A 27,403-nucleotide genomic window follows, 5' to 3' on the forward strand; every position below is an offset into this window, starting at 1 on the left:
CTTTTTGTGCCTACATATAACCAGACAGCCTCAGTGTTGCCACACCATAGAACGTTGAGACAAGAGTATTTTCAGACGAGTTTCGCAAATCTAGGGTCTAGGGTCATGTCTTTTTAGGGAGGACCGTCTCCTGCAGATCAACTCACATACTGTAAGTCTACCTATTATATGTAAAGACATGGAAATGTTTCAGCTTGTGTTCCTACACCATCGTGTTTCCCTCAGGTTTTCTTGATGTTCATGGTTTATTGTAGCATCTTTTGTGGTGATGACAATTATGTCTCCTTCATTTTAACTAAACTTCACCTTCAGGTTAGACGGTGAAAAACAAGATAATTTTGTCAGAGGGTAGTTATCAAAAAGATAATTACTAGCCACTATTTTTCAGCATTTGGGCACCATTTTGTCAGTTTAACTCATGCTGCACAAGATATATGTAAAATCACAAACTCTGTGACACAGGAAACATATTTTCCTGCAGACAGCACTGCAGATTCATCCTATTTTCCTAAATTCAACACCGGCGTAGTGAAGTGAAACAAGAAATGTCTCCGCTCACTTAAGGTGACAAACAAAAGCACAGTCCATTAGAAACAGCATGCAGAGACATACTGCTGCATTAACAAATGTAATCGTGTTGAGCGGCACATGTATTTTTCATTTCTCTTGCCATTGCTTCATAAGGCCACAGTCACGCAGCTGCAATCATATCACAAGACAAAATGAATTTGAAGAGCTCGCTGTGTGTATCTGCCTTCCACGCTGCCTTAACTTCTGTTCTGCCTCCTCACTGCCAGGAGAATTAAAGCACAGTGTGCAGTAATGGCAAAAGTGAAAACAGTCTCCATTAAATGTGATAATAAGCTGTGTGATAAAACCATGTTCGGAAAAATTGCAATACATGTGTCGTTCAACAAGACGTATTAGTTCAGGTAGCAATTTGTCTCTACAAGCTGTTTTTAATGGATTTTCGGAGCCGAGGACTTCCGGAAGGGAAGGCAAACATGCATTAGAACAGACAGGATGAGCTTTGAACTGGGACATTAGTGGATTTAGATGTTTCCTGGGCAATAATGGCAAGAGAAAAACAAAATGCATCATCTGATAAACAACAGGAAGTGAGTTCTACATTTAGAAAAAGTTTTCCCTCCCTGCCAGCATGCCCAGTTTTTGCAGTCTCAGTCCTCGGCTGTAATATGTGCTTGTCAGCCTGTTAAAATAGTTCATAAAAACACAAAAATAGTCCTTGTTCATAGAGACGCAGAGGGGGTGGATGTAACCGTTGGCAACAGAGGCAGACAAGAGGGGTTAAAAGGACAAGTTATAAGGCCTACATGCCGTGAGCCCCTCCATCTGGAACCAAACGCTGCAGCTTAAACTTTTCCGTCGACCAAAATCTGTCACACAGCCATTTCGCTGTCATTTTTTTCTTAAATTGCCCGATACGCAGGCAGCAATGACAGTCATCTCGGAATGTCATCTGAGCGAACAATTAACAGAGCAGCAAAAATGTGAGGTCAGATATAATTAACATATGTGCTGCTCAGCTATAATTGCTCAAGTCTAAAGCAAGTAATTAAATCATTCAAAGTGAGCCACACAGACAATGAATGAGTTTTTCACATCTGCGAGAGGGGGGCACGGAAGAGCTGGTACGCCTTGCTCCTCTCCGTCACACCACCCCTGGGACCGCCACCGCATATTCACTGTGCACACATACACAAAATGCAGAAGCTATAGACGCTCGGCTTGCAATTGTCTGGCAGAAATAGCTAACACTGAGGGGATGCTACCTGCACTCGAAGGAGAAATGGCGCTCGCTCCCATGAGCCAGGAAAGATCCTTCATCTCTTCCTTTATTCTCAGGAATCACAGAAGTTCACTCACATGCTTAAGGTGCTCCTAATTGACGGCGTAGAGATTCGCTCATTATGATACATGCATCAGGCCGGCCTGTCAGACAGAAGGAGGTGGAAGGGAGCGGCATTAAGCGAGTGGCAGGAGCATTATCAGTCTATATTTCACAGGTGTCAGCGGGGACTTGTCCCCGTTTCGTCCTCTGGGTGTCATTTATTAAATGAAGGAATGAAAGGGATGTTTAAGGTAGAAATACAGGCCTGCTTGGACAAGGGATTATACATTGTTACGGGAAGAAAAATTGCATTTGAACCTCGGATACAAAATCCAGTCCCCAGGGTATTTCATTAATTTATTTTCCTAACAGCTATTCATGGTCACATATACACAGCATTAGGTGTAAGTTCCTGATTAAACCTGGACGGGTTTCTGTGCAAATTACTGGGCTCAGGAATCATCCGTACCAGCATTTAAAACAGTGAAGGACATTAATTGCTACAGATCCATTAATGTGTTTACTTTGCTTTCAGACAACTTTAAAATATGACATGAATCTGTGCCGTTAACCAGACACATCTGACCTTTTTCGTGGAAGTGGAGGAATCTACCATATTAGCTCATTTCATAACAAGTCTTCTAAATTAAATGACAAAATATGTTATTTGTACCTGCTCTCCAGAACACACAACATTCTTTTCCTTTTTCTTTAACAATTATATATATTGTTTTTAAGCATCAGAAGAACATACGCTCATATATACATCGACATTTGTAAATACCCAAAATGGTTTACAAAAGCACAAACATCCAGACGATAATTACCAGATGCTGGACGGAGGAACGTGTAGAATATGGAAAGATAGAGTCCAAACACTACTTAATGATCCCATGATGTTGTTTTAATTACCCCCAAGGTATGGTAATTAAAAATCATTCATGGAGCATTCTCTAGTTTTTGTAAGCACTGCCTTGCAGCCGGGTGCAAAGTGATCAGGATAGATGCCTAATATACATAATAATATTAATTGAGATTGAGATTTATTTTATGCAAAAACGGCTTATAGGGGTCAGGGTAAGACTGTAGTTTGGATTAAAATAACTTGACAAAATTTGGTAAAGCTTAAGAGAAACTTAAGTTGTCTGGTGGTGGGAAATGGTGTCAAGGGCCAACAAATGTTTCCATCGATTTTGGTGTGGATGCATGGGACACTTCTCTCAATATTTAGAACATGTGCATTCGTCCCCCGAATAAAATCATTAAAGCAGCAGTGGAATTTTGTTTTGACGATAATCGATGCTGAAAAGGCAAAAAAAATTATACATAAAAATTTACCAGAATGCAGAAAATTTTCTGAAACCAAACCTACGTCATGTACCCATCCAACCAACCCAGCCTCAAGTGACTTTGTAGCTCCATAGCAACGTCATGCTACTTCCTCATCTGACAGGAATCATATTTCTTCAACCGCTAGAGGGCTTTTTCCGTCGAACATAAACATATCTTTATTAGCCATTTACTGAAATTATGCTGCCATCTTTTGTTGAAGGACCAACTTCTTTACTATGTCTTTTAAATACAGATAAAACCAGGTGTAACCAATATTAGCCAGAACATCCTGTATTACTCTCATACATCACCGAGCTTCCACTACTACCTATTTAATTAGGACGCAGAAATGAATTGTCTGTGACCAAGCACTATAAAATACACATTCTCATTCATAAATTCAGGGAACATGGAGTCTCCAGTCCACCTAACTTGTATATCTTTGGACCATGAGGGGAGACTGGAGCACCCAGGGGAAACCTACACAGGCATGAAGAGAGTGTACAGCCTCCACACAGGGAGGGAGGGCCACTGAGTCCTTCTTGAGGATTTGTTTCTGTCAAATGAAGAAAGGCGCTGGCAACTTTTGACATTATGTTCTCAGCGGACCACGGACGAGGTCAGAAGCAGTATATCATCTTTTTTCCCGTTCTCTTTCAATGGTAAAACTCTGCTACAGAGTGCCTTGTTACAGTATGTGTTCTTTTCATAATAAACGAATATGCTTTCAACCTTTCTGACCCAGGGACTGAGGCCTTCCCGAGCAAATTCAAAACACTTTGTGTGTGCTCTGTTCTTGACATTTAAAACCATATGAAAATGAAAATGGATCCCAATTAGAGCTGCAGGAAGCATAAGGCCCTCTTGGTTCTCTTAGTAACTAGCCGGTTTAAACACTTCCCCCCTACCAAATGCCTTAAAAATTGACCTTCTCATCCGCAAGCGGCGATAAAAGCAGCCTTGAGTGGCCTCGGATCAAGCTATTTTGATAGTCGTCTGTGAGGATGAAAATGTGAAAGTAAAAATAAGGCAAAGCCTAAGGGAGCATAATCACATAGCATACAACTGCAGAGGTAGAGCCTTGCACTTAAATGTTCTACATACTCTCAGTAAAGAAACATGACATTAACCACCAGGTATTAATGTAAATCACAGGAGCGGAAGACACTAATAGCCACTTTAGGACAGGTGATCATTATTGAGGCAATCGTCAGAGGACTGACAGTGTGGACTGAATAAAGTCTAAAAATATGTGAAATAATGTGAGTACATCCTACAGAGCCACTGACATAAACACACAGCAGTGCTGTAACAGCCTAATGTGAAGGGACGCTGGAATCAAAAAAAAAAAAGAAAAAAAAAAGAAAAGTATGCTATATTTAAACTTGTGGGTGCCGAGGCCGGGATGTCGGTTGGATCACCTGTTGAAGAGCATTCATTTCAACAGGGGGACAAAGGTCAGCATCCTTGCTGGAGCTTTGATTGGCAGGCGGGGGAGCTTGATGCCCAGAGCAGCGGCCCAGCGGAGCAGCCAACGGTGGCGTGTGGCTTGGCTGGGCCACATTTCTGACTCAATGCTGACTAACTGAGTGTGTCTGCTGACAGTGTGTCTGACTGATAGGATCACCCCGGGAGGCTCTTCCAGGGCCTTTACAAAGTGTCTCTGATAGGCCAGGCCCGTAGCACTGCCGCGAGGGCCCGCCGACAAATTAAATTTAAGCCCTGCTAATGCATAGCGTAATCATAGAGTGAGGTGGTGATAAATTTTTCAGCGGGGTTACCATGGGCGCAGCAGAGGAAGAGCTCGGTGTAGAATCCGAGATGGCAAAGAGAGGTGAAGCGGCAGCAGCAGAGAGAGAAATAGCCGAGTGTGACCTCAGTTCTGTGCTGAAAAAAATCCTGCACTAAGAAGCCAAGGACTCGTATGAAAGAACAACAATAACACGGCATTATGAGATGTAACATTTTGCGACGACCTGCGTTTCCAGGGGGAAATTTGAAAGAAAAGCAATTTCACATTAAACTATCTGACACAATGCAGGTCTGTGGAGTAGAGGAGGGGGGGCGGGAGAAGAGGAGGGGAGGCAGATAGCGAGGAGTGTGTGTGCGCGTGTGAATGGTTGGAGGGGTGGCAGCGGCAGCGGTGGAGGTGGGGGTGTTCAGGAGCTTCCTAACAGCCATTGGCCGACTGGAGTGAGACACACACATTCCCCTCCGCAGAGTTAAAAGGGATGGAGTGGATGAAATTTCAAAGCCTCCCCTGCAGACACACACTCTGCTTTGCACACATCAGCACTGAGATGTTCAAATATTCGACTCCGTCGTTCCAGCCTGGTTTCATCTCCTGTACGCTAGTATCAGACATGGTTCTGCTGTGATTAATGAGAAAACCAAACCCAAAGAAAATGGCTCGACATGCATGTGTGTGTGCACAAGTCCGCTCTTTCTACACGTCCAAAATGTCCCTTTTTTCCTTCAATGATGCTAAAAACGGTCCCTAATTAAAAGCGATGTGTCTGAGTCGTATACTTCCCATGATTACTTGCTGCAGGCAGTACAAGAAAGTGAAAGTCACTGCGAGATAAGAAGGGAAGTGGAGGACATTCACCTATTAAACTCCATTCACTTATTATAACCAACAATGCCGCTCTGATTAACTGGCACATTCACATCGTTATAGGATGCGTTTCAGAAGCGTAACACAAAGAGTAACTCTGCTGCCCTCATACAGACAATAAGGAGCCCTCAGAGGTGCAGCATGTTCAGCTCTCCCTCCTCCGCTTTTTATTTCCCTGACTTGACAGCCTTGATTTGACCACTCGCCTCCTTTTCTTTACGAGCATCTCTCACGCTGAACATCTGTACGGCCGACGTCGCAGCAGTCCCTGCTATAAAACAAATGCGGCAGAATTACATCCCAGCATACTAAATCAAGTGATAATTCCGAGGTATCCGTTTTCTTGTTGTTGTGGTTTTTTTGCTTTGTTTGCTTTGTTTTTTTATGTTGGCAACATCTTTGTTGCTAAGCAGTCGTTGCTGTGGTGATTTTGCACTGCACTTCCCAGAGATCACAAGTCAGTCAAAGAGTGTGGCCGGCACTGTGACGTCTTCCTCTGTGAATTTGATGAAAGGGAACTTTGACTTCTCTGTTTTTATGTAACTTAAATGCCTCACACTTGGTTATGCTTTGGTTTATCCGTATGCTCTGGAAGCATGAAACACATCACTTCATGTGCATCAAAGGACTGAATAGCATCTGTAGAGCTGTGTAATTCCCAGCTATATCAACACACACATAAAAAACTGTGGAAAAAATCCCCAGATTATGGCTTTTATGGTATAACACAATGTCATACTTTGTGAGATATGAGATATGAGGAAATCGCTTGACTTGTTAACACATCCTGAAGCCTCCTTTTCATTTCTCTCTGACCGGAGATCTCTAACAATAGATGGGAGTCAGGTTCACCTATCGACTGGTCTACCACCACCCGCCCCCAGTCCTCTACTGGTATATGTACTCAGACGCACCTCCAGAATCACTGTCACCCTCACTGAGTAATTACAGCGATTAATGCATGGTCGGAGCTCGCCTCTGGCTCTGGACACTCTATCAGGACGCGTGCGGTAATGGATGAAAGTACATTCTTAATAGAGAATCCATAGTGTCTAAACCTAGGAAGGAAAAAAAAACAAACAAGACTGACTTTACCCACAATCCTCTTGGGTGAGATCATTTACCAGCATGGAAACAAGAGAGAAAGCGGTCAGATTCTTTTGCCCTTGTCGCTGCGCTCGCTCTGACCTCTAAAAATGGACAACAAAGATCATATCACGACACCAATACTAGCGCCAACAGCCTTTGCACAAATTGATTTAGCCACCCAGAACTCACTCCCATCTCAATGAGGTGGCAGGATGCTCACAGCATATATCACTGTCACACAAGCACCCTCTAGTGAAATGTGATTTTTATCTTTATGAGCTTTTCCCCCCCTTTTCGGTACAGCATGTAGCGGGTTGTGATAAGTGATGAGAAATAAAGGGGTTGGCGCATTACGCTAATACAGGTGCTCTCCACACATATGGGTGCTATCACACAGGGAGAATGACATTGTTGTGGTCCTGTGCGTTTGAAAGCGGCTGGCGAGGCAGCAGGGGGCCTGTGGTATATGGCTCATAGATCACTAATGTGTGGGTGAGAGTTGTCACCAGCCAGCGCCTGGCTGTGAAGCACAACATAGTTTATGGCACACAACCACTAGACGTAAGCATGAATCGTGGCCCAGGCAACAATGAGGAAAAGTGCACTAAAAATAGATAAGCTTTTTTGCGCTCGCCCCAGAAACAATGGCTTCTTTGGATTTTTCATGTGCTGAAACTGTGGTGGAAAGGATAAAGGAAGCGGCGTATAATGTCTGACTGGGCCTGTAGTAAAAGATCTGGATAAATACAGCTGAGAGGCCCACGCTAACCTGAAACGCACCCTCAGCGAAGGCTGAAAGACACGATAAATGTTGCACTTTTAAGTGTGTTAAATGCACTTAGATAGTCTGGGCTTTCTCCCTTTCCAACTGACAACCTCTGTTACACAGTTAATTACAGCCAAGTGCAACACAGCGCTGTGTCAATTATCATGTGCTTTCGCTCTCTCCCAATGGATATTTTTACTGCCTTGGTTTCACTGCTAAAGTTTCTACCTTCTTTTATTGCTATTCTGCCCAGGTCTCGGGGCTGAATTACATTCGGCAGACAGAGCTGTAAAAACAGAAGGGATTTAAGGATTCAGATTGGTGGAGGGTAACCTAATCTTCCGTAATTGGGGGAATGGTTCTCATTTATATCAGCCTACTTTAGAAAGCAAGCTCATCGGCAGGCTGCTATCATCCCAGGCATTTTGCTCTGACGATTCATTTTCATAAAGGCCGGGAAAAGCGAGGTCGGCCGCCACGGCTACGAACACACATATTAAACCTAATCATCATTAATCAAAGCACTACTCTTACTTCGCAGGTCGTGGAAATCAACATACACAACATAAATGCTGCACAAAGATCTCTCATGTGCCGGGTTTTGCCTGAGCCGCCGTGCTGCTGGAGTGCTGTGAAATAACACATTCTGGGCTGCGTCGTCTCAAAATGGAACTAAAATGGTAATCCTCTGCCAGGCGAAGCGTTCTCGCCTCGCCAGATGCTTAGTTCTGAAATTTGCCTAATTGCCACGCTCAGATCAATCCCTTTTACTCTGCCAAATGAATCTGCCAAAGTGTGTTGCGAGCGTTTTTGTTGGCCCAATATGCTTTTTCTCTTACAAAGATTGGTGTTTTCGTGACTCTCGGCGAAGGCCTGAGAGAGGTTTTGGTCTTGGTGACATATTCGCACAGCCGGATGCGTGTCCATCCCTGCTGACCTGCGTGCCCATTAGCTATGCCGTTGCAGTGAGGGCACAGAGGCCTATCCATCTCAGCCCACACACACACACACACACACACACACACACACACACACACACACACACAGAGTACACCCACTCCTCATATGGCTCAGACACATGCCGTGGGCGGACTAAATGTGGCCCTTTGATCAAAGGGCAGCGTGTGGGAATGGACACTGACTTACTGACCTCCATACACATACACACACATTCACACACACTATATATATATATATATATATATATATATATAAAAAATAAATATATATATTCATATACTGTGTACTCATTACTGTGAGTGCATAAGAAGTCAACTCAGTTCTAAGATGTTGGTAGCAGGTAACATGCTTCCTGCTGGCAAATACACACAACCTAAAGTCTTTCTTAATAACTGACAAACACACACACATATGTGATGCAAATGTTGAATAGAAAAAGCTCATTTGTGCAGGTGCTACTGTTGTCATTAAAACTAAGTGCATATTATGAATGGCACACACACATATGCTCAGCTCACTCGACAAGAATTCATCTCCCATCTGCACAGACGACACATCTCACACCGTCATGGGAAATGACTACATGACATGAAAGTCCAAAATAATAAAATAAGAGTAAAAAAGGAGAGAAGACATTGGAGAGGTGCCTCTGTGAGTGTAAATATAGAAAGTGACGGATGAATCAGAAGTTTAGTCAACAGAGAAAACCTTGGTTCCAGCTGCCCGGCTGTCTGATGAGCCACTCTATGCTTGTCAACAACATCCCCTATCATTCTCGCACAACTATCTACTCACAAAACCAAGACCCGCCCCCTTCATCCCTTCGGCAATTCCACCATCCTCCAAGAGAAACACCTCCGAAAGCAGAACAGGCAGCTCGCGGCAGCAGCAGCGGCAACAGCAGCGGCAGCGGCAGCAATCTCCTTCCCCCCTTGTCTCTTTTTCCCCTCCCTGTTCTCTTTTCCTCTCCTCTCTCTATTTCTGTACATCCTCTCTCATTCCTTTTTGTCTCCACTTCTTTTTCTCCCTTCCCGCGCTGCCGCTGCATTTGGCGCGGCGGATGAAAACATAAAAGAGGCAAAGAATTGGAGGAAGAAAAAAAGAGAAAAAAAAAACAGAAAGAGACAAACCGACGTTGGGAAAGGCTGGAGAAGCCAAATTAGCATGAGAATACTCACAGTGTTGTTGCTGAAGGAGCGCGGGGATGGGAGCGCGGCACCGGTCCCTCCGTCAGATACAACCTGCACACACAAGATTGAAGAGGAAAAAAAAAGAAAACTAGGCTGTGAGAGCGGCAAAGAGGGGAGAGGAGGAGGAGGAGGAGGAGAGAAGAGCAGGACAAGGAGGAGGAGGAGAAGAAGAAGAAGAAGAAGGAGGAGGGAGCAGAGCATCCAATGCACGCACCAACAGGAGCCCAAATAAAGAAATAAAGGATTCCTCGAGGAATGTGAGTGAGTGAGTGAGTGAGTGAGTGTGTGTTTGGGCAGCAATGGTGTGTTTGTGTGTGTTGTTATGAGTCGGGGGGAGGTGAGGAGGTAGGTTGTCTTTGGGAAATATAAAACACACACACACACACACACACTCACATGCGGGGTTGCACTTGGGTGCGCAATCACATCTGACAGGTCTGATCTGCGGTCCACCTACCTCCTTATCGCTACCTCACTCTTCCACAGCTCTCTCTCTTCCTCACACACACACACACACACACACACACACACACACTCTCTCTGTCTCTCTTTCTCTCTCACACTCTCTCTCTTTCTCTCTCTGCTGCTCACACTGATGCCAGAGATTCAGCCGCTACAGGGGAGCTATCGCCCTCATCGCTGTATGTTACCGAAAGAGAGGGAGGGCACCGTCGGATCTCCCACATGCCCACGCCCCCCCCCTCCACTTCGAATGTACAGAGAAAGAGAATGCTTCAATTGAATGAAAGCAATCCCAGTGGCATTGAGGCAATTATAGAGGCTGCTGGCACTGTTTTCTGCTTTTTTTCGTCCTCCCCTCCTCTTTCTCGTTCCCTCTGTCCTCTCTCGGGCTGATGGAGGGTCTGTTTTCGCTCTCTTTCAGTTTCTCCGTGCTTCAGACATATGCCACTATTAATGTAGCTTCTGTCACTTCAGCTGTTTCGGTCAGATCACTTCTGCCTCTGCTTCCCACCTTCTCGGCCCACATAGAGCCTGCCTCCTTTCCTACCTGCCCGTTACGCCTTTCTCAGCCTCCCTCCTCCCCAAAAAAAGCTCCACAAAACTCTCAACTCCACCTTGCAGAGCCTGACAGCACCATCAGCTCCAGGAGCTCCTGAGAGGTAAAATATATTAATCCTCCTGGCCTTATCAGGTCTTGCAAGGCTAGTGCAGCACGGCACGGCACAGCGCCCGAACAACACAAATGATTCAGGAGAAACTTTAATAACTGTCTTTCAGGTTTGGGTTTTTGATGCATGCTGCTCCTGTATTTTCTTCCTTCCCCTTTTGAAAATCTAGCAGTACATATATCACCAAAAAGGAGCTGTAAGTCAAACACCTCAGCCTCTAATCAGGTAGCCCTCCCTCCTTCCCCTCCACCCCCGCACATTGCATCCCTCCAGCCACTACTGCACTTTATCTCCCCTCAATTAACATCTTCTGAGCGAGCCTCTATTATCTTAACCACACAGAGCAGAGAGGTCCTCCGAGGAGACGCCGTGGAGGACGGCTGAGCTGTGGACAGAGGGCTCCCAGCCCCGCTGCCGCCGTTTCAATTCGCAGGCCTAATTAAAGCCCAAGTCAGACATGACAAACTGCGAGCGGAGGTGCTACAGAAACAAACACCGACAGAAGCGTTGCCTCCTGCGCGGGTGCGTGTAGCCCGGAGGATTCTCTTTGTGAGGATTATCTGCCAGAAAACAGGCACGTTCATGTCAACGTCATGACAACATCATCTAAATTTCTTTTGACTGTTTGCTTGGTTTGATCGTGTTTATTTTCAACCTTCTGTATAGGCATCACCACAGTGTCACAGCATCCACTATAAATCATTCTCCATAGGAAGGGGAGGCAGGGAGAGACAATGCCACCTTGCTAAAGCTCAAGGATTCCTATAAAATATATATAAGTGATACAGTTGATTGACGTCATCTTATAGATGGCTAATTTCCGTTTTGTATAATGCCCCCTATGCCCTGTTTCATCTGTTTGGTTGGCCTCACCAACTTCAATTTCACCCTATGAAGCCATCAAACCACCCATTAAGCCATCAAGCTGCCCTTTTTGTCCTTGCTCCCGTCCGACAACAACAGCGAGAGCCGATGTCGCGTCCCCCCTGCACTCTCACCACCGAGGTAGCCTGGCGATTTGGCCGGCCCCGCCGCCGACTTTGGCTCGAGCCAGACTATTAAGGGTATTCTATTACTGTTGGGTTAACCTGTCACGCTTGGCTGTGGCTCTCTTTATTGTCTGGCCGCTCTGAAAGGGCAGGGGATAAAACTCCATCAGCGGGACAAACGACCACACATGCCGCCATTCATCAGACGCCCGGGGTTTCCCCCCATGGACGCTGGCCACCGCAAGCTACCTTAGACTGCAAGGGTAGCCTTCACTGCCCCTTAAAATGTGAGCTCCCTGGGGCCAATCTACACAGCCGTGGATGGACAGAGTGGCGTCTTTGGTCACATAAGGTTTCTCCCCCTAATCATGACTCGGGGAATAGCAGTTCTATCAGGGCTGAAGGAGCTAATGTATTGACTAAGATCAGGTAGTGCAGCAGGCGGTGTGGGGAAGTGATTAAGAAAGCAGACTAGTGATCAGCGGATGACAGGGGTCAATCCCCTGTTGGGCAATTGGGTAGTGGCCTTGGGCTAGGTACTTAGCCCCAACACACCAGCTAGACACTCAACGGTGAGAGTGGATAAAATGTCAAATTCAACTTCACCCTTTGCAAAGGTTCAAAGCAAGGAGATGACAGCGAACGCTTTGGTTATTAAAAAATTCATATCGTAATGAAACAGCCGTGTTCCATCTTCACACATCCCCCTCCAGCAAACACGCCACTCCTTTTTTCATGGGATCCATCAAGGGAGGGCCACAATTAAGTGACTAATTTGATTAGGAGATAATGTGAGTCCCACTTAATGGAAAGGACAGACTTCACAACACAGGCAGATTAGTTTGGTGGATGCCTGCTTATTAATTAAGACAGCCCTCCGTGTCCATATTAAGTCAAATGCACAGATGCAGTTTTAATGGGTCAGAGTATGCACAAGTAAGACAAATGGAAATCAGTATGTGCCAAAAACAGAAGCTGGTGATGATGAAAACTGAAAATGACCATGAAATGTTTTAATTAAACTTGAAATAACTTCTTGAAAAAAACACTGGGGTATTCACTTGTATTATTTACCCATTTATAATGTAACAGATAGCTAGGCTTGTTGTTAAAACATGCCAAAGTATTTCTCATCTAGAATTTCACTGTGCTGCGTCTGTGTTTCCACTGTGTGTCATTGCACACCATAGCAACAGCAAGTCATTACACTTGTTCAAATTACCTCTCTTGCTGTCATTCAGTTTTTCTCTCCAATACTACATAAGCCCTTCAGAAGAACTCCTGCTTTTCATTTATGATTTGATCTGCATGCTGAACCACTGCTACAACTTGTGCTCTGTCCCTTAGAAGATTTGATATAAACAGACAATGAATAATTTATTGATAAACTAGTTTAATATTTGAGCAAAAAGCAAATAAATGGGGCCAATTTTCTCTTCTGTAAACTCTAATTAGGGCTGAATTCTTGCCTTGACTGAGTAGCTTTAACATAAAGGATGACACGTGTAGACGACAAGGTTTCTGTGTGAACAACTTTGTACCAAAGTCATTTTCCCTCTGCCTTCTCATGTGATATATCTTTTTTGAAGTCCAACAGATTTTGTTTGTAGTTTATGTCCTGCATGCCCCAGCGGTTGCACACTGCACACTGACAATCAGCCAGACGAATCTCCAATGCGTCAGTTTCTGAGTCCCCATAGGAAAAGGTAAAAACCACAACCGAAAACATGAGAGATTACTGTATTTGCGGCAGTCCTTGAGTTTGTGCTCAGCGTCGGGCTGGCGTGTTCAGCTGCTGTGGTGCTCTGTCATTCCGGGCACACCGCACACTCCCAAGCGCTCTATTTACGGTGGCCGGATCCCTGCTGCGTGGAGCGGGAAGGGTATAATCTCCCAGCGGTATTCTGGGTGGTGAATCTGCCGGTGTTGTCTGTGCATACCAATGGCAACCTCACCTCTGTCTAAGGAGTTATGATGTATAAAGAAAGGGAAATAACTGCAAGCCAGTCCATGATGCGTCAAGATGTTGTAGGGGAAATGGGGGTGTCTGGAAACCACCAGTGGAGAAATATATTCACATCACTCCCATCAACACTGCTAGTGCCAGTGTTACCACTTTGGAGGCTGCTACTCCTACCACCTGCCTCTGTGTAGTCACACAGCGCTGGATTCAATCAAGCGGCCATGTAAAACAGCCACATCTACGTAGTGTTTATGCATGCCGCCACCTGCAGACACGTGGCTCATTCCGAGGGCTATGATCGTCTCGGTACGCAACAACGTGATGGAATTTCATTTGGCAAGTGGAACATTTCTGCAAACCGAGGGGTTAAGGAAGATGTAGGTTAAACTGCTGTGAGACGCATTGTCTTTGGATTACATTGAAAAGGAACAACTCCCCAAGAGAAAATACACGGCTCTGAAAATCTGTTTAGAAAGAGTGCATGCCACACACGCGTATCGCCATATACATGCATCGTATGATAAAGCCCTAGAGTGTGAAAGCGTAATGAAGCCACACGAGGGGCTAGTGTCTGCAGAGTGAGGTGTCAGGTGACTTCCCTCCTGGCTATATGTGCGTCTCATTGGTATGTGCGACGCGATGAGGCCTTGGCTCTCTTCTGATTATGATGTCTGCTGAGAGCTGGGCCAGCCCAGGGTGAGAGCCAAACCGACAAGGCTGAGATGGAGGGAAGATTCAGAGAGCCTCTGTTCTCTCACCGGGGGATCCCCCACATCATTTAGCGCCTCATGCAGATCGCTGCTAGTGGCAACACAGCCCTCTGGGCCCGGGGAATTAATGTACCAAGCAATGGCAGAAGTGATTTATTAAAATAACACACCCTGATGAGAGAGAGGAGCCAGGGTTGCTCTTTCTCAGCTCGTCCCCATATGCCGCTGAGGCAGGAAATGGAATCATATAGGTGCTACGGCGAAAACCCACAGAGGAGAGACTGAGAGAAAGTGGACAGCCACTACACAAATTGTGCAACAGTCCTCGCTGTCATTGCTTATTTATTTACCCTCTTTCCATTTGAGTCAGGCCTTGTATTAAATTGATCCCTCCTGCCGCGTTTTGCCTTGTTGAACAAGCGCAAAGCCCCGTTAAGTGTCTGTGAAAGGCTGGTGATTGTGTTTGCGGCGCCCCGGGTGCGCCGCGGCCGTCCGCTCCCCTCTATCTCCCCCGGACAGACGGGATTAGAAGCTGGGAGAGGCGCTGAATGACCCTCTGGAGGGGACAAGAGACAGGCAGGCAGTGAGCAGCTTGAATCACGGCTCACACACAAATACACACCAACAAATGCAAGCCTATGCATGCTCATGCACACACATTCTCGCCCAAAAGTGTTTAAGGTTGGAGCTTAGCTTGCCCCCAGACAGATGCACGGCCATTCAGAGACACGTGCAGAGGTAGACATGAGCTCAAACATTAGGTACTGTACAAGCAAAGACCTACTGTTCGCAGCCTCTCACTGCTGATAATATGAGAACATCTGCTGTGTTGCTAAACATCTGCTGTTTAATAGTTCAGATCTAAGCTCTGATATTTTATTAGTTTTTACTGTTTTTTCATTAAGCCAGTAGAGAATTATGTAAATTCCTACTGACTTCAGCCATGAATGGTACTGTAGAATGGCTGCAGAGATGCTGAACAGTGGGACACTATGTAGACTGAATGAAAGGAGTTGATGTGGTTCCCTACTAGAGCTGCTGATGGTTATGCACAGTCAGACATGGAGTTGTACACAGGAGGTCTCACATTTACATACATTTACATCTTAGACATTTAACTGACACTCTTACCCAGAGTGGCTTACTATACATACAAGAGTGGAGTAATTCCAAGTGACTGAATTGCAAACACTTCAATTGCAGCTGACAATGAGAAGTGCAAAGGTTAAAATCAGAGTGGCTAGATGATAGAATAAAGAAAAAAAATCTCAGTGCGACTGAAATGAAAGATCTGGTAGTAAACGAAACATGAGTGGAGTTGGGGTTTTTTGGGAGAGACTAGTAAAATCAGCCGCAAATGTAGCATGAATGCAGGGGGAATCTGGGATTTGAAGTGTTCCTCCTTAAGGAAAAATAGATGCCCGGAAAAATAAGTATACTCTACACCTCAGATCCCTGAGAAGCTGCAGCACAGATCTCCCAGCCCGCTCCATCTGATCCACCGAGCCCCCGGGGGACGCTACTGTACGGCTCCCCCGTCAAAGCAATGGAGCAGCACTCATTCACATAAAGGAGCACACTTTGAATCCATTCAGATCAGATGATTATGATGCTGGGCACCTTCCTCGGCAGGGCAGATAAGTGGAGAGGCTCCGTTCGACATTTACATCTCATACACCTCATCAAACATCAGGTCTTTGTAGTCATGTGTTACATTTGAATAAAGCAAAGTTAGAATTTTTAAGCAGCGTGAAAACTCATCAAACCTCCCGGCTGGTGAGGCCCTTGTCTCTCCTAGCAAATAACTCTTGGTTACCTTATTCAAACTGAAAGTGGCAGGGCTCAAATCAAATCAAGTCAAATCAAATTGTGCTTGGATGAAAAAGTGGGGAGTGGGGAAGGAGAGGGAAAGGGCTTGAAAACAGTCACATTTTCTCAAGTTCTTTTTACCCTTTAATAGCTCAGAGCAGCAATTTAGTAAATAATGCAGATGAATTTGCACAATGGCAGCTTTAAAGCGGCACTGGTTTTATTGAAGACAAAGTCAAGTAGAGAGGTAGGTAAGGAAGTCAGTGGAGAGAATACAAGATCAGTGAGAGCTCTGCAGAGTTTTAGACATGTAGCACTCAATATTGTGACCTTTCATTGTATAATTGTGTCACTGAATGTCTGATATAAGAAATACGTTGGAAAAATGCCGGTGTTTATCTGAAAACCTGAATAGGAAGACTAACAAAGGGAACCTTAAACCCATGCTGTAGAAACACGGAGATGCTTTTCAATGACATACCATCGCATTACAAAAGTGCATTCTGTATGAAGAAAGGATCCAGACAGAAAAAGAGCGGAATGGAGACAAGGCAGACACGGTAGGCAGACTAACAGATACAGAGCAAGAGGCAACCTCCATTCGTACCGGGTTTCTCTGCCTTCAGCTTGAACTTTTGTGTCAAAGACGAAATACAATAACAATGGGTTACCATAGCAATAACAGTGGAGCACATAACTAAGTAGTATGAGAGATTGGGAGCATCTCGGGAGGGGCATCCAGCTTTTATCTGTCAGCTGCAATCCTCCATCATCAAGGCTCTTCTCCACTTTCAGTGCCAAGACTGAAAGACACCAGTGGATCATTAGTCTCTAGTGAAGAAGACAGTCATTTATCCATATGTTTTTTTTCCCTCTTTTCCACAAAAGTTTAAGAGTGAAAGAAGGTTCTTATGGGTAAGAAAAAAAAAAGACAGAAAGAGGGAGTAATCTTTTTTTCAGCGAGTCAATTTCTCTGGGCACTAACCTAGCTCCCTTTGGGCTACCTGTGCAGGTATCAAGCCTGGGGTCTGACGGGCTCCTCTCTCTGTGAAGCAGCAGCCCTTTGCAGCACATCAATACACTGAACTTTTCCTGCCGAGTACCTGAGCTCTCCTGCATGACCCGCTCCTCCTTTATCTATTCTGTTTAAAGATACCGGTTGCGGGAGAAGGAGCTTGATTACCTCCTGGGACAACCTGGCTCCTCTTTAAGTTTGCCAAGTGAGAAAGTCTTCAGAAGTTTGTTGACAGATCTCTGCTGTGGCGGGAGGGAGCGATGGACACGGTAACCTTGGCTCTCCAAAGGACAAACGGAGAGTTTTGAAAAGATCAAGCAGGAGGGATTTTGTTTATTGAGGAGACGGACAAGAACAGGACGTTACAGGGAACACAGGTGTGCATGGGGAACATATATATATTACCACACGAAGAGCTTTCTAGGATCTTTTCCTACTTTGGATGTGTGATCATGTGTCATCCACACAATCCCTTTCATATGAGAACCTAAGCAGTTAAAGATTCAGTGTGCAATTCTGGACAATTGTTTGTTTATTGTTGAGTCTCATTCCGAGGTCATCAAATACCAAAGACCTTGGGTTGGCTGTCGTACCAAACCACCAGCTCAAAGTGTCAGCATTTTGGGAATGAGATTCAACAATCAACTATCTTTCTCAAAAATGAAATAGTGCACCTTTACAGAAAGGTAATTTTTCTCAAAGTGTAGAGCACAACTAAAGGCATTTGAATGTGTTAACTTGCAAGGCTTTATTTCCCTGCTGTATTCATAAAGTCAGTCATAACATGTTCCTGAACAGTCAAACAAGGATGCTTGGTAATACAGGAATGCTTTTTAGAATCTGTATACACTGTTTATGTGAAAGGCTCTGTCAACATTTTTCTAAAGCATAGGAAAAATGTATCAAGTACTAGTTGGACAGGTGAAAAACTCATTTGGACAATTAAGCTTTCAGGCACTCCAGCACTGAGGGTGCAGTGTAAAGGTGTGAAATCATGAATATGCTTTTGAATTGAAATTCTTTGACGATATATTTCAAAAGCTAACAGGAATGCAAAAGGAAACTGTGAACAAGTGAACAATTTGTTCAAGCAATTCAGCTTTTCAGACAATTGGGTGTACATCTAGTCAAACCTATAAAATGGATCAGGGAAGTTTAATGTTTTTTTACAATCCGTACAGACTGTTTGTGAAAGTCTCTCTCAATATTTCCAAAGGCACTGCCAAAAAATGTTTTACGTAACTGTTATACAAGTGAACGGTTTCGTGTTTGAGCTATTCAGCATTCGGTTAATTCGGCCTTGAGGGTGCAGTGTATTTGAATGAAACGGAAAAAAAATATACCATACTTCAAATTCCACAGGAAGGTGTGATAAAACAGGGATTCTTTTTTATAATCTGTACACACTCTTGTTTATGTAAAAAAAAAAATAAAAAATTAAAAGCAAAAAGTGCATTAAGCAGCTGTTACACGGGTGAACAATTCGGCATTCAGGCAAGCATTCAGCATTGAGACTGCAGTGTATTTGGACAAGATGATGAATACCATACATCTAGTCAAGCCTGTATAATGGATCCATGTGTCAGGGTGTGACTTCGAGGTGTTTCCTGAGGAGCACTGCGTGTCTCCTGGCCTTTATGAGAGCCGCCCTGTTGTATACGTGTGTGTGTGTGTCTGCCTTTGTAGCCGCTGGGCTCCACAGGTACACAGGCCATCGATCACACGGTGCGGCCATTATACACAGGCAGGGGTGGAGGTGGATAATGCTCCCACCGCTGCCACCGCCGGGGCCTCGACCGCTTGCGGGTCAAGCGTTTGGCTGGCCAGCAGTAATCAAGCCGACAGCGGGCTGCCTGTCTGCGTGACAGATAACGTCACTAACACTCATCTGTACACACGAGCACGCAAATACACCCAAGCCACCCACACCCACACACACACACACAGTCTACTGGTGTGCCTCTGTGATGCAAAACTAGGGATTTGCAGAAAAAAGCAATATGAAGGACTTATCAGCAAAAATTTTCATTGAATTATGGCATCACAGAAACAGACGTTAAAGACCGTCTGTGAAAAGTTTTTAACATTGTAGACATATCCATACTTTTTTTTTTTTTTGGCTACAAGATGTATCATGAGAAAAATTTGCAGTCAATGCCATGGCTGAGCATTTCCACCTTGGAACTACAGCGTATTCAGACAGCCAGGGTTTGCTACATCACAAACCTAAGGAACCAATCCCATAACACTATGGTGAAACAAGGGGCATTAGAGGAGAAGCAGGTGTAGCTACCATACCATTTGGCACTTCCATGTTGGCTTCATATTTCAGCTCTGCAGGTTGCCGCTTGGTAGCTACATATTGATTTTCCAGGTTAAGTTTCACTTCAGCTCTTTAGAGCTTGTGATCGGGACAAGGTTGAGCTAACATTAAAAACACATTATGAGCAGTCTGATAACAAAGTCAAGCTGAAGACTCCACTTGTCTAGCACTGTTTACAAGCATGGGTTTGTATGTTTAATGAGCAGACTAGAAGGTGAGGAGGTACGCTCAAACTGAGGAATGGGCCTAATTTGCAAATTCATAGATCCTTGCATAATAAATGAGGATGGCAAAGGTGTTGGGTTACATCAATGCCATATAATGGCATGAAGGGATGTATCTCATGGAACTTCTAACTGTAATTTTAATGAACAGAAATGAGTTTCTGGGGGTTTAATCATATACTTTACAAAGTAATGGATGTAGCTACCATGACGTCCCCCATTGGGTTGTTGACTCTCATTTTGAAGCCTTGAGTTCCACATTTTGGCCATTGCCATCTTGTTTTCTTGGAGCCTGAGATGACAGTATTTAGGCAAGAGGCTGGAGCTGTGCAGGAGTGAAGGGCAGATCTGACTGAGAAGCCGAGGACACTATGAGCAGACAGTATGTCACTCAAAATGGCCATTGCTTTAATTATGCGTAACTTTAACTCATAATAAAATGTAAACGTTTGAGTTACATATAAACAGGAATGCAAAAGGAACCCCCCTATACAGCTGTCATGAAGTTAGCAATAGAGACTAAAACCAGTTTCTGTTCCAGGCTGTAAACACATTTTTTTCTGCTGTAAATTTGGACATTTTAACATGGGAGTCTATTGGGATTGATTTGCTTCTGGAGCTAGCCTCAAGTGGCCAGAGGTTGCCTCTTGATTTTCTTCTTCTTGATTTCTCTGACCAGGAGAGAAACTTTACAGGATACAACCTGAAGTGTTTCTCATGAAAAGCCAAAACCAATGATAAGTTTATTTTCCTAACAAGAACTGTCCATGTTTCTGTAACTCGACTTAGATCTTGCCCAGGAAGTATTCAATACACAACACAAGTTGCATTTGGGGGACACATTCCTTCATTCCGATGAAGACAACCAATATAAATTATTTCCTTTAGCTTATCACACTGCAGTAAATACTTAACAGCTTCCCAGTGCATGCTCAGGGACATCACCACCACAGAGTTACTTTTCAGAGATTAACAACACGCTTGCCAAAATGATCCAGAATAAAATACACTCTCTATATTCACAATGAAGTAATTTGTTATTCAAGTGCAGCTGTTTAGTGTGTTTTTAATAGTTTTTGGACAAACAAATCTCTGTAGCATGGATGCATTAACTGTATCAGATAGCAGGATAAACTCATTGTTGGTTTTGCTCTCTTCAGGGGATTTCTTCATAAAATAAAATACAAAAACAACAGTAATAATAATACCAGCGCTTTCCTTTAAAGCTGCTGTATGAGATATTCCTGCAATAATACAGTAACCTCATTAACTTCAAACCAGGAAATGAGGCAGAAACAAAGACGAGTGTTCTACCCCTAATTGTGAGATGAGCTGAAGAGTGAAGATTCAAAATGGGCGAGTTAAATATAAAACTGTCTCTTAAACAGCAGCAAGCTTCTACAGAGTCAGAGCTGTGCTCACCAGAGATGGCTCCACCTGTTCCAACACCTCCGCCCTCACCACTCAAAAAGACACTGAAGACCAAAAAGTGAGCATATACTGATGTAAATGTTTTGCATTAATAATAGAAACGTGCTACATTCAGCTGTCATTTGTTGTTGTCAACATGCAGAACTGACCCCAGAAAAATATGTTCAGCCCAATTACACAAAATAACGCAAATATCTGGTAAAGACAGCTATACATCTGAAATTTAATTCCAGCCAGACTGTCTTCGCTATATTTCTGATTTTCTAAAGTATTCAACGCTCACGCAGAGCCCGTCACATCACCGTCTACCGAACGTCAAAACATCTGCTGTTTGAGCTTCCAAATGGCAGGTGGAAGACCGAGCGAAAGGAAGCAGGTGAGACACAGACGGGGAAGGAGACAGAAAGAGAAGGAGACAGAAATAGAGGACAGCAGATAAAGAGAGGGGAGAGGATGTGGTGAGGAAGCAGAGCGTAGTAGAGCCGGCCGCTGGGACTGTGAGGAATGAGCTGGCTGTGCTATAGGAGGCCTTAATGAGCATTCTCTCTAAACCCTGGAGAGTCTCTCTGCAGCTCTCACCCAATCTCTGTCTTTTCTCACAGCCAACGAGGAACAGACACACAAAGCCGGATGCATGATGCTGCATGCACGGATTCATAAAGAAAGGCAGATGCAGTCTCAAACATGCATGCAATCGGCACTCACTGCTAAGTCTGAATGTGTCCAGTTATATTTCATTCTTGCCTCCGTAGAACACTCAGCTGTCTAAATCCTCTCTCAAAACGAAACAACATTAACGGGCTACATGACACTGTTCTCTCTCTGCTCCTGCAGACAACATTAATATCTTGCTCTATTTCAATTGCATTGCATTAAATTGGTACAGTGAAGTCAGTGTGGATCCTAATAAACCAATAAACACCTGAACCAAAGGGAGAAGTGTGGCAGCCGTGCTCAGATAATGGCCACTTTATGCATTAGCAAAACACCTGTAGTAATAATGGCTTCCTACTGTAGGTCCGTTTTTTTCTCTCTGCAGACTAATGTGCCCTTGATTCTCTCTCACTTATCACTCCTCCCAGCTGTAGTTATGGATGGAGGGGCACAACAGAGGTACCCTTGTAAGCGTCTGTGTGTAAAAGCCTCGGGTTTCATCCCCACCCCCTAAACACAGCCCCTTTATTTTTCCTCGGGAAATGGCTGAATGACAACTCATCCAGCGATCCTGAATTATGGCTTGACGCGCGCAGGCCTGAAAAATGGAAAAATGATGAACAACAGGACAAAAAAATTCAGGGGGAACAAGTTGCCGAGGCGACGGGGACAGCTGTAAATCTGGCTGTGGGACAGGGCGGGAGATGAGGCAGGAACACGAGCACAGGAGCGCGGATGCGTATCTATTGTGTTTGTTTTATTGTGTGCAAAGGTATGTGCAGAAGGATGAAGAGAAGGCCATCTTTATTTAACAAAGTGATTAGGCCTCTCTGTTGCCTCTCAATTGCTGCCCTGAGTGGCTATGAGGCTGCCGCCCCTGAGCTGGCCGGACCTTGGAAACCATCCAAAGCCTCTGAACGACTCACTCTCATTAACTATTAACCAGCAACTCGGGCCTTAAATCATCTCGGTGATCCCCAGCCTGCTGACCCTGCTGTGGATGGTGGAGGCAGCAGCGGAGCGGTGCTTCATCAGAGATAGCCCACCGGACACCCTGCTGATTTAATGGGCTACAATTACACTGCTTCTGACACAATATACGGCAAATATTTATAGATTCCCCTCCCACCAACTCCACAGCCAGCAGAGCCAATACTTTTTCCCCCCATCAACCTGCTTGACAAACGTGTGTTCGTTTGACTAAATTACATGTTGTGAATTCAGCTGCGCACTGACCCAGAGGCCAATGCATATGGTTAAATCCTGCATTGCCCAAGGCTACTACACCACATATTCAGAGCATATAAACATACTATACAGTAGGCCATCCCTACACTCACGATGCAGCTGTTTATTATTTATTTTAAACCCTGCTGGACTAAAGATCGCTGCTCGCTAGTTGGTTTAAAGAAACCATGTAATGAGGAACTAGCCGTCACCATATGGCTGGCCTGCTATTTATGTATATGTGGTCTGATTAAGTCAGGTCTGGAGGCCCCAGAGTACAGCAGTTAGTTGATGGTGACTGGAATGGGCTACTAGGACGCCACAGAGCCCAATCAAGCGTGACATAAAAAAAATTAGACAACAGTCCCTTGAGAACCGTGCCTTGTTTTTTGTTCCATCGTTAAAGAAGACATGCTAATGTGTATCTTACTATAAGTGGATCACAACTGAGATAGTGCATGGAGCTCTGGATCGTAATCAATCATACCGTTGATGCCTATTGATTCTGTCCAGACTCATCATGACATCCGAGAGTCACCTCCCCTCCAACACGTGTCATTAACGTTGGTGTTTTTGGAGACCCATAGATGTGAGATGCTCACAACAATAAACATGAGGTGCAAGGTTTTTGGTCACAGTGGTCAGTGCATACGTTAAATCTAACAACCTGTTTTTTATTCTGCTAATTAATGCAAACAATGTGCATGTGTAATAAGTGCTACTGTATTAATTACCATATTTATTTTTACTAAGTTATAGAGCTGAAAGACTGGAGCATCCTTTACCATCACATTTGCTCGTCACCAGGTTTGAATTTTTTGTCACATTCTTCTCCCAGCTGTATAACCTGTTGCAGTGTCTTGCTTTTTGTAAGTCATTGTCCATTTTGTTGAGCATATTTTTTCCATTCTTTTTTTCTAGCTTCTGTCCTCACTTTTCTGTCCTGCCATTGCACGATTTGATTTCAAGTGGTTCAGTTTATTTTACCTTACCTGAGTCCAGACTTTTGAATCCACCCACTTCATCGGGCTTGAGTTGACTAATTTGTCTGGCACCATGACATGAAAGAGTGGTTTCTTGATTCAAATAAAAAACGACTAGTGACCACCACAAAGGGGCTCAATAAGCCAATGAGCGCCACAGGCAGAACAAACACCATTGTCAGGCATTGTCAAGCTGTACACCAGAACCAGTGAGGAGAAATAACAACAATGGCAAACACTAGAAAAATGATAGACGCTGCTATTAAGGCTGTTCTAAATCGACGTCTCTTTTGAATATTGCTTGATATTCTAGTTTGTTTTACTTCGTTCTGCTCCACTCTTAAAACCCTGGCAAAACCAGCATGTTGGCATGACTACATAACAGTATCAGATTCAGGCGGACACATTGATCTCAGTCTGATGGATGGGTTGAACAAACCCCGGACTTTCACCCAGGAGCCAGGTGTTCCCTTCCCGTATTAATGTACATCCAAACCATGATGTTTTTTTCTAAATCTCACCATGTGCTTTTGTTGACATCCTAGCATTGGTAGAAGTGTCTCAGAATATCAACAGCAGATGCAGGAGGATACCTTGTGCACAATAAGTAGGCATGAAAGAGCACTGACAAAGCAGCAATGTGTGACGACTTGGGATGAGAACGCATTGCTATGTCAGACTGAAGATGGAAACCATGTGTACGAGTTGACAATTCTGTCTGATATCTGGCATTATTTTACCTCTTGTAGAGCACCTTCTAAACATGCTGTAAAAAGTGCATAAATGTCATACTATCAGTATTATTAGGTTTTTAAATCAATCTACAGTTTCTACTGCATCACTATGCAACAACATATCTTTAAGATACCGCACTAAAAACAGGAGTTTGCATCTTGAAACATGTTTTATGTTTCCTGTATTTGGCCAGAGACTGGTGTTAATTTTTCACCCTTGAACCATCCCTGACCCCTGATTCACACACGCAAACACACACAGCCCATTGTCCTAAAACTGTACTAATCTTGTCGTGTCAACAGCCTTGAAGGTCATCTCATTGAAATAAATGTCCCCTGGGGTGAGACAGCAGAGGGGAGTTTTGCTTATTGACAATATTTCTTGAAGAGGGAAGGGAGGCAAAAAGAGAAAATTATCAGCCTGATAATCAGACCTTCATTTGACTTCATTATTCAGTCTGACATTATGTTCATAATTGATGTTTTCTGTTTGGAAGGGGGTGTTATTTTGCCCGAACCAATCAGTGATTGATGCATCGATGTATTCTGAGTCAACACAGAAGCTATGGTAGCAGGTAACTTAACGTGTTTCATGTTTATTGAAGAAATATGCCAGTTTAAAAGTTGTTGGTTGACTTAAACAGTCAGTACAGCTGCACTGATCTTGTCCACGTCCGCCATCATTTTTGTTTGGAATGGTTTATAGATGTGCCACAAAACCTAAGAAAAAGCCACTGTTCCTATTAAACGTCTGTGCTTTCCCTACCATGACAAATTTTCTGCTGTGAAAGAGGCCTACAAGTACAACGCCAAACACATTTCAATTGCTTAAAAATGCAGACATGAATGATAGTTCAGAGGTCGATTCAGGCTGAGAAATAATCTCATTAGTTGAGGAAAAATCACAGGGGCAGAAGCCAAAAACCTCAGTTTTTAAAAAAAAAACAAAAAAAAAAAACCCTCTTATACCCAATTGAAAATGCAGAGCGAGAGAGAATATAATGAAGCAGTTTATATCTTTAGCACTTTGGGAAAATGCTCTTCGTAAAAGTGGTGGTTATTTGGTCCCTCCCATTAGAGTTTACCTCAACTGGTGAATTCATTCCTGCCTGTGGAGCTTTTCTGCCTTTGAGATGTTTTTTTCCCACCAGCAGATTATTTTGCAGGTAGAAAGAGGAATCCATCAGATTGCTTCTGAGGAGGTACGGCAGAAGGGGACATGTCAGAAAAAAATAGCGAGGCTACATTCTGTCAGAAGAATACCAAACTCGGTAACGTAGGAGTAATGCAAAATTCTGACCAAAAAAAAAAAAAAAAATGACATTGACCTCTGTGTTATCCATTAGCTGGGTTTATCTCTGTCAATGACTGACACTGTGGAAAAACCTCAGTAAGAGTTAATGATTCACACCGGGATCCTGGTGGGAGGGAACCAGCTGGGTAAAGCCGGCCTGTAGGAGTTGGCCTCCAGGCATGTAGGAGGCCTTTGTGCCAAACACAAGGCCTGAATCCACCACACCACCGCACAGTGACAGGGAGAGGGGAAGAGATGAGAAAGCGGGCCTGTCCTCCTACTCTGTACTTCCTGAGACAAGTGTGTGGTGGTGTGTGTGTTAACACATTCTATGAGGCGGTGTGTGTATATTTATATATATATATATATATATATTTATTTATATATATATACATATACAGTATGTGTACTGTATGTCTACTGTAAACAGAATGCCCCTGTGCAAATACACAATGTGTATGTTGTATAATATTACTTTGAGGTTTGTTTGCTTGCTCTCTGGGTTTTGTTTGGTGGGCAGTGTGGATGTTTTGGGAGCAGAGCGGTGTGGAGGCGACCATGGTGTTCTCCACAGCTCAGGGCTGGCCTTTGGACCAGGCATGCGGTGTAGGCCCGCTGACAGGCATGGGACTGATGCACTTCACAGCTCCCTGTGACCCCCCCCCACCACACACACACACACACACACACACACAGTAGAAGTGAGCTCGACTTGGCCCCTTGATTTAGCACTGTGGGTGGCAGAAGACAGGAATCTGAAAGGAATAGAAAATGGCCTGACTTGTCTGTCGTTTTCTGCCAGTTTTTTTTTCTTTTCTTTTCTCACAAACCCTTGAGCGACTGTGGGTATGAAACCTTTGCATCTTTAGACTCCTTGTATGCTGGATATAATTTCAGAATGCCAGTGGCAATGTGATACTTGAGTTTCAGCATAATACCAAAAATCTATTTTTTCAATATACTTACTTACTACTATACTTACTATAAAGAAAAAAAATTTGAACCCACCAAATTGAACCTAATTTAAATGCATCAGGGTCTGACACAGTTACCCAATTTACAACAGACCGCCGTAAAATTCCCAGTGGTTAGTAATATTGTTTCAAATTGG

At 44.0% G+C, this 27,403-nt stretch overlaps 1 protein-coding gene across 13 annotated transcripts in view; it reads right to left on the reverse strand.

Annotated features, from left to right (window-relative positions):
- The window catches only part of LOC125879676 (RNA binding protein fox-1 homolog 3-like), a 574,563-nt gene that overhangs the window by 280,604 nt on the left and 266,556 nt on the right, over nt 1-27,403 (reverse strand). For 4 of the 13 annotated variants that reach the window (XM_049561655.1, XM_049561656.1, XM_049561657.1 and 1 more), the window contains exon 1: nt 9,795-10,014. The exons of 3 other annotated variants lie outside the window; for them this stretch is intronic. In XM_049561655.1, coding sequence (XP_049417612.1) covers nt 9,795-10,007 — 213 coding nt within the window. In that variant the 5' untranslated portion in view covers nt 10,008-10,014. 6 more of the 13 variants (XM_049561662.1, XM_049561658.1, XM_049561659.1 and 3 more) reach the window with 4 other exon arrangements.

Source organism: Epinephelus fuscoguttatus, linkage group LG19 (genome assembly GCF_011397635.1).
Source record: "Epinephelus fuscoguttatus linkage group LG19, E.fuscoguttatus.final_Chr_v1".
NCBI lineage: Eukaryota > Metazoa > Chordata > Actinopteri > Perciformes > Serranidae > Epinephelus > Epinephelus fuscoguttatus.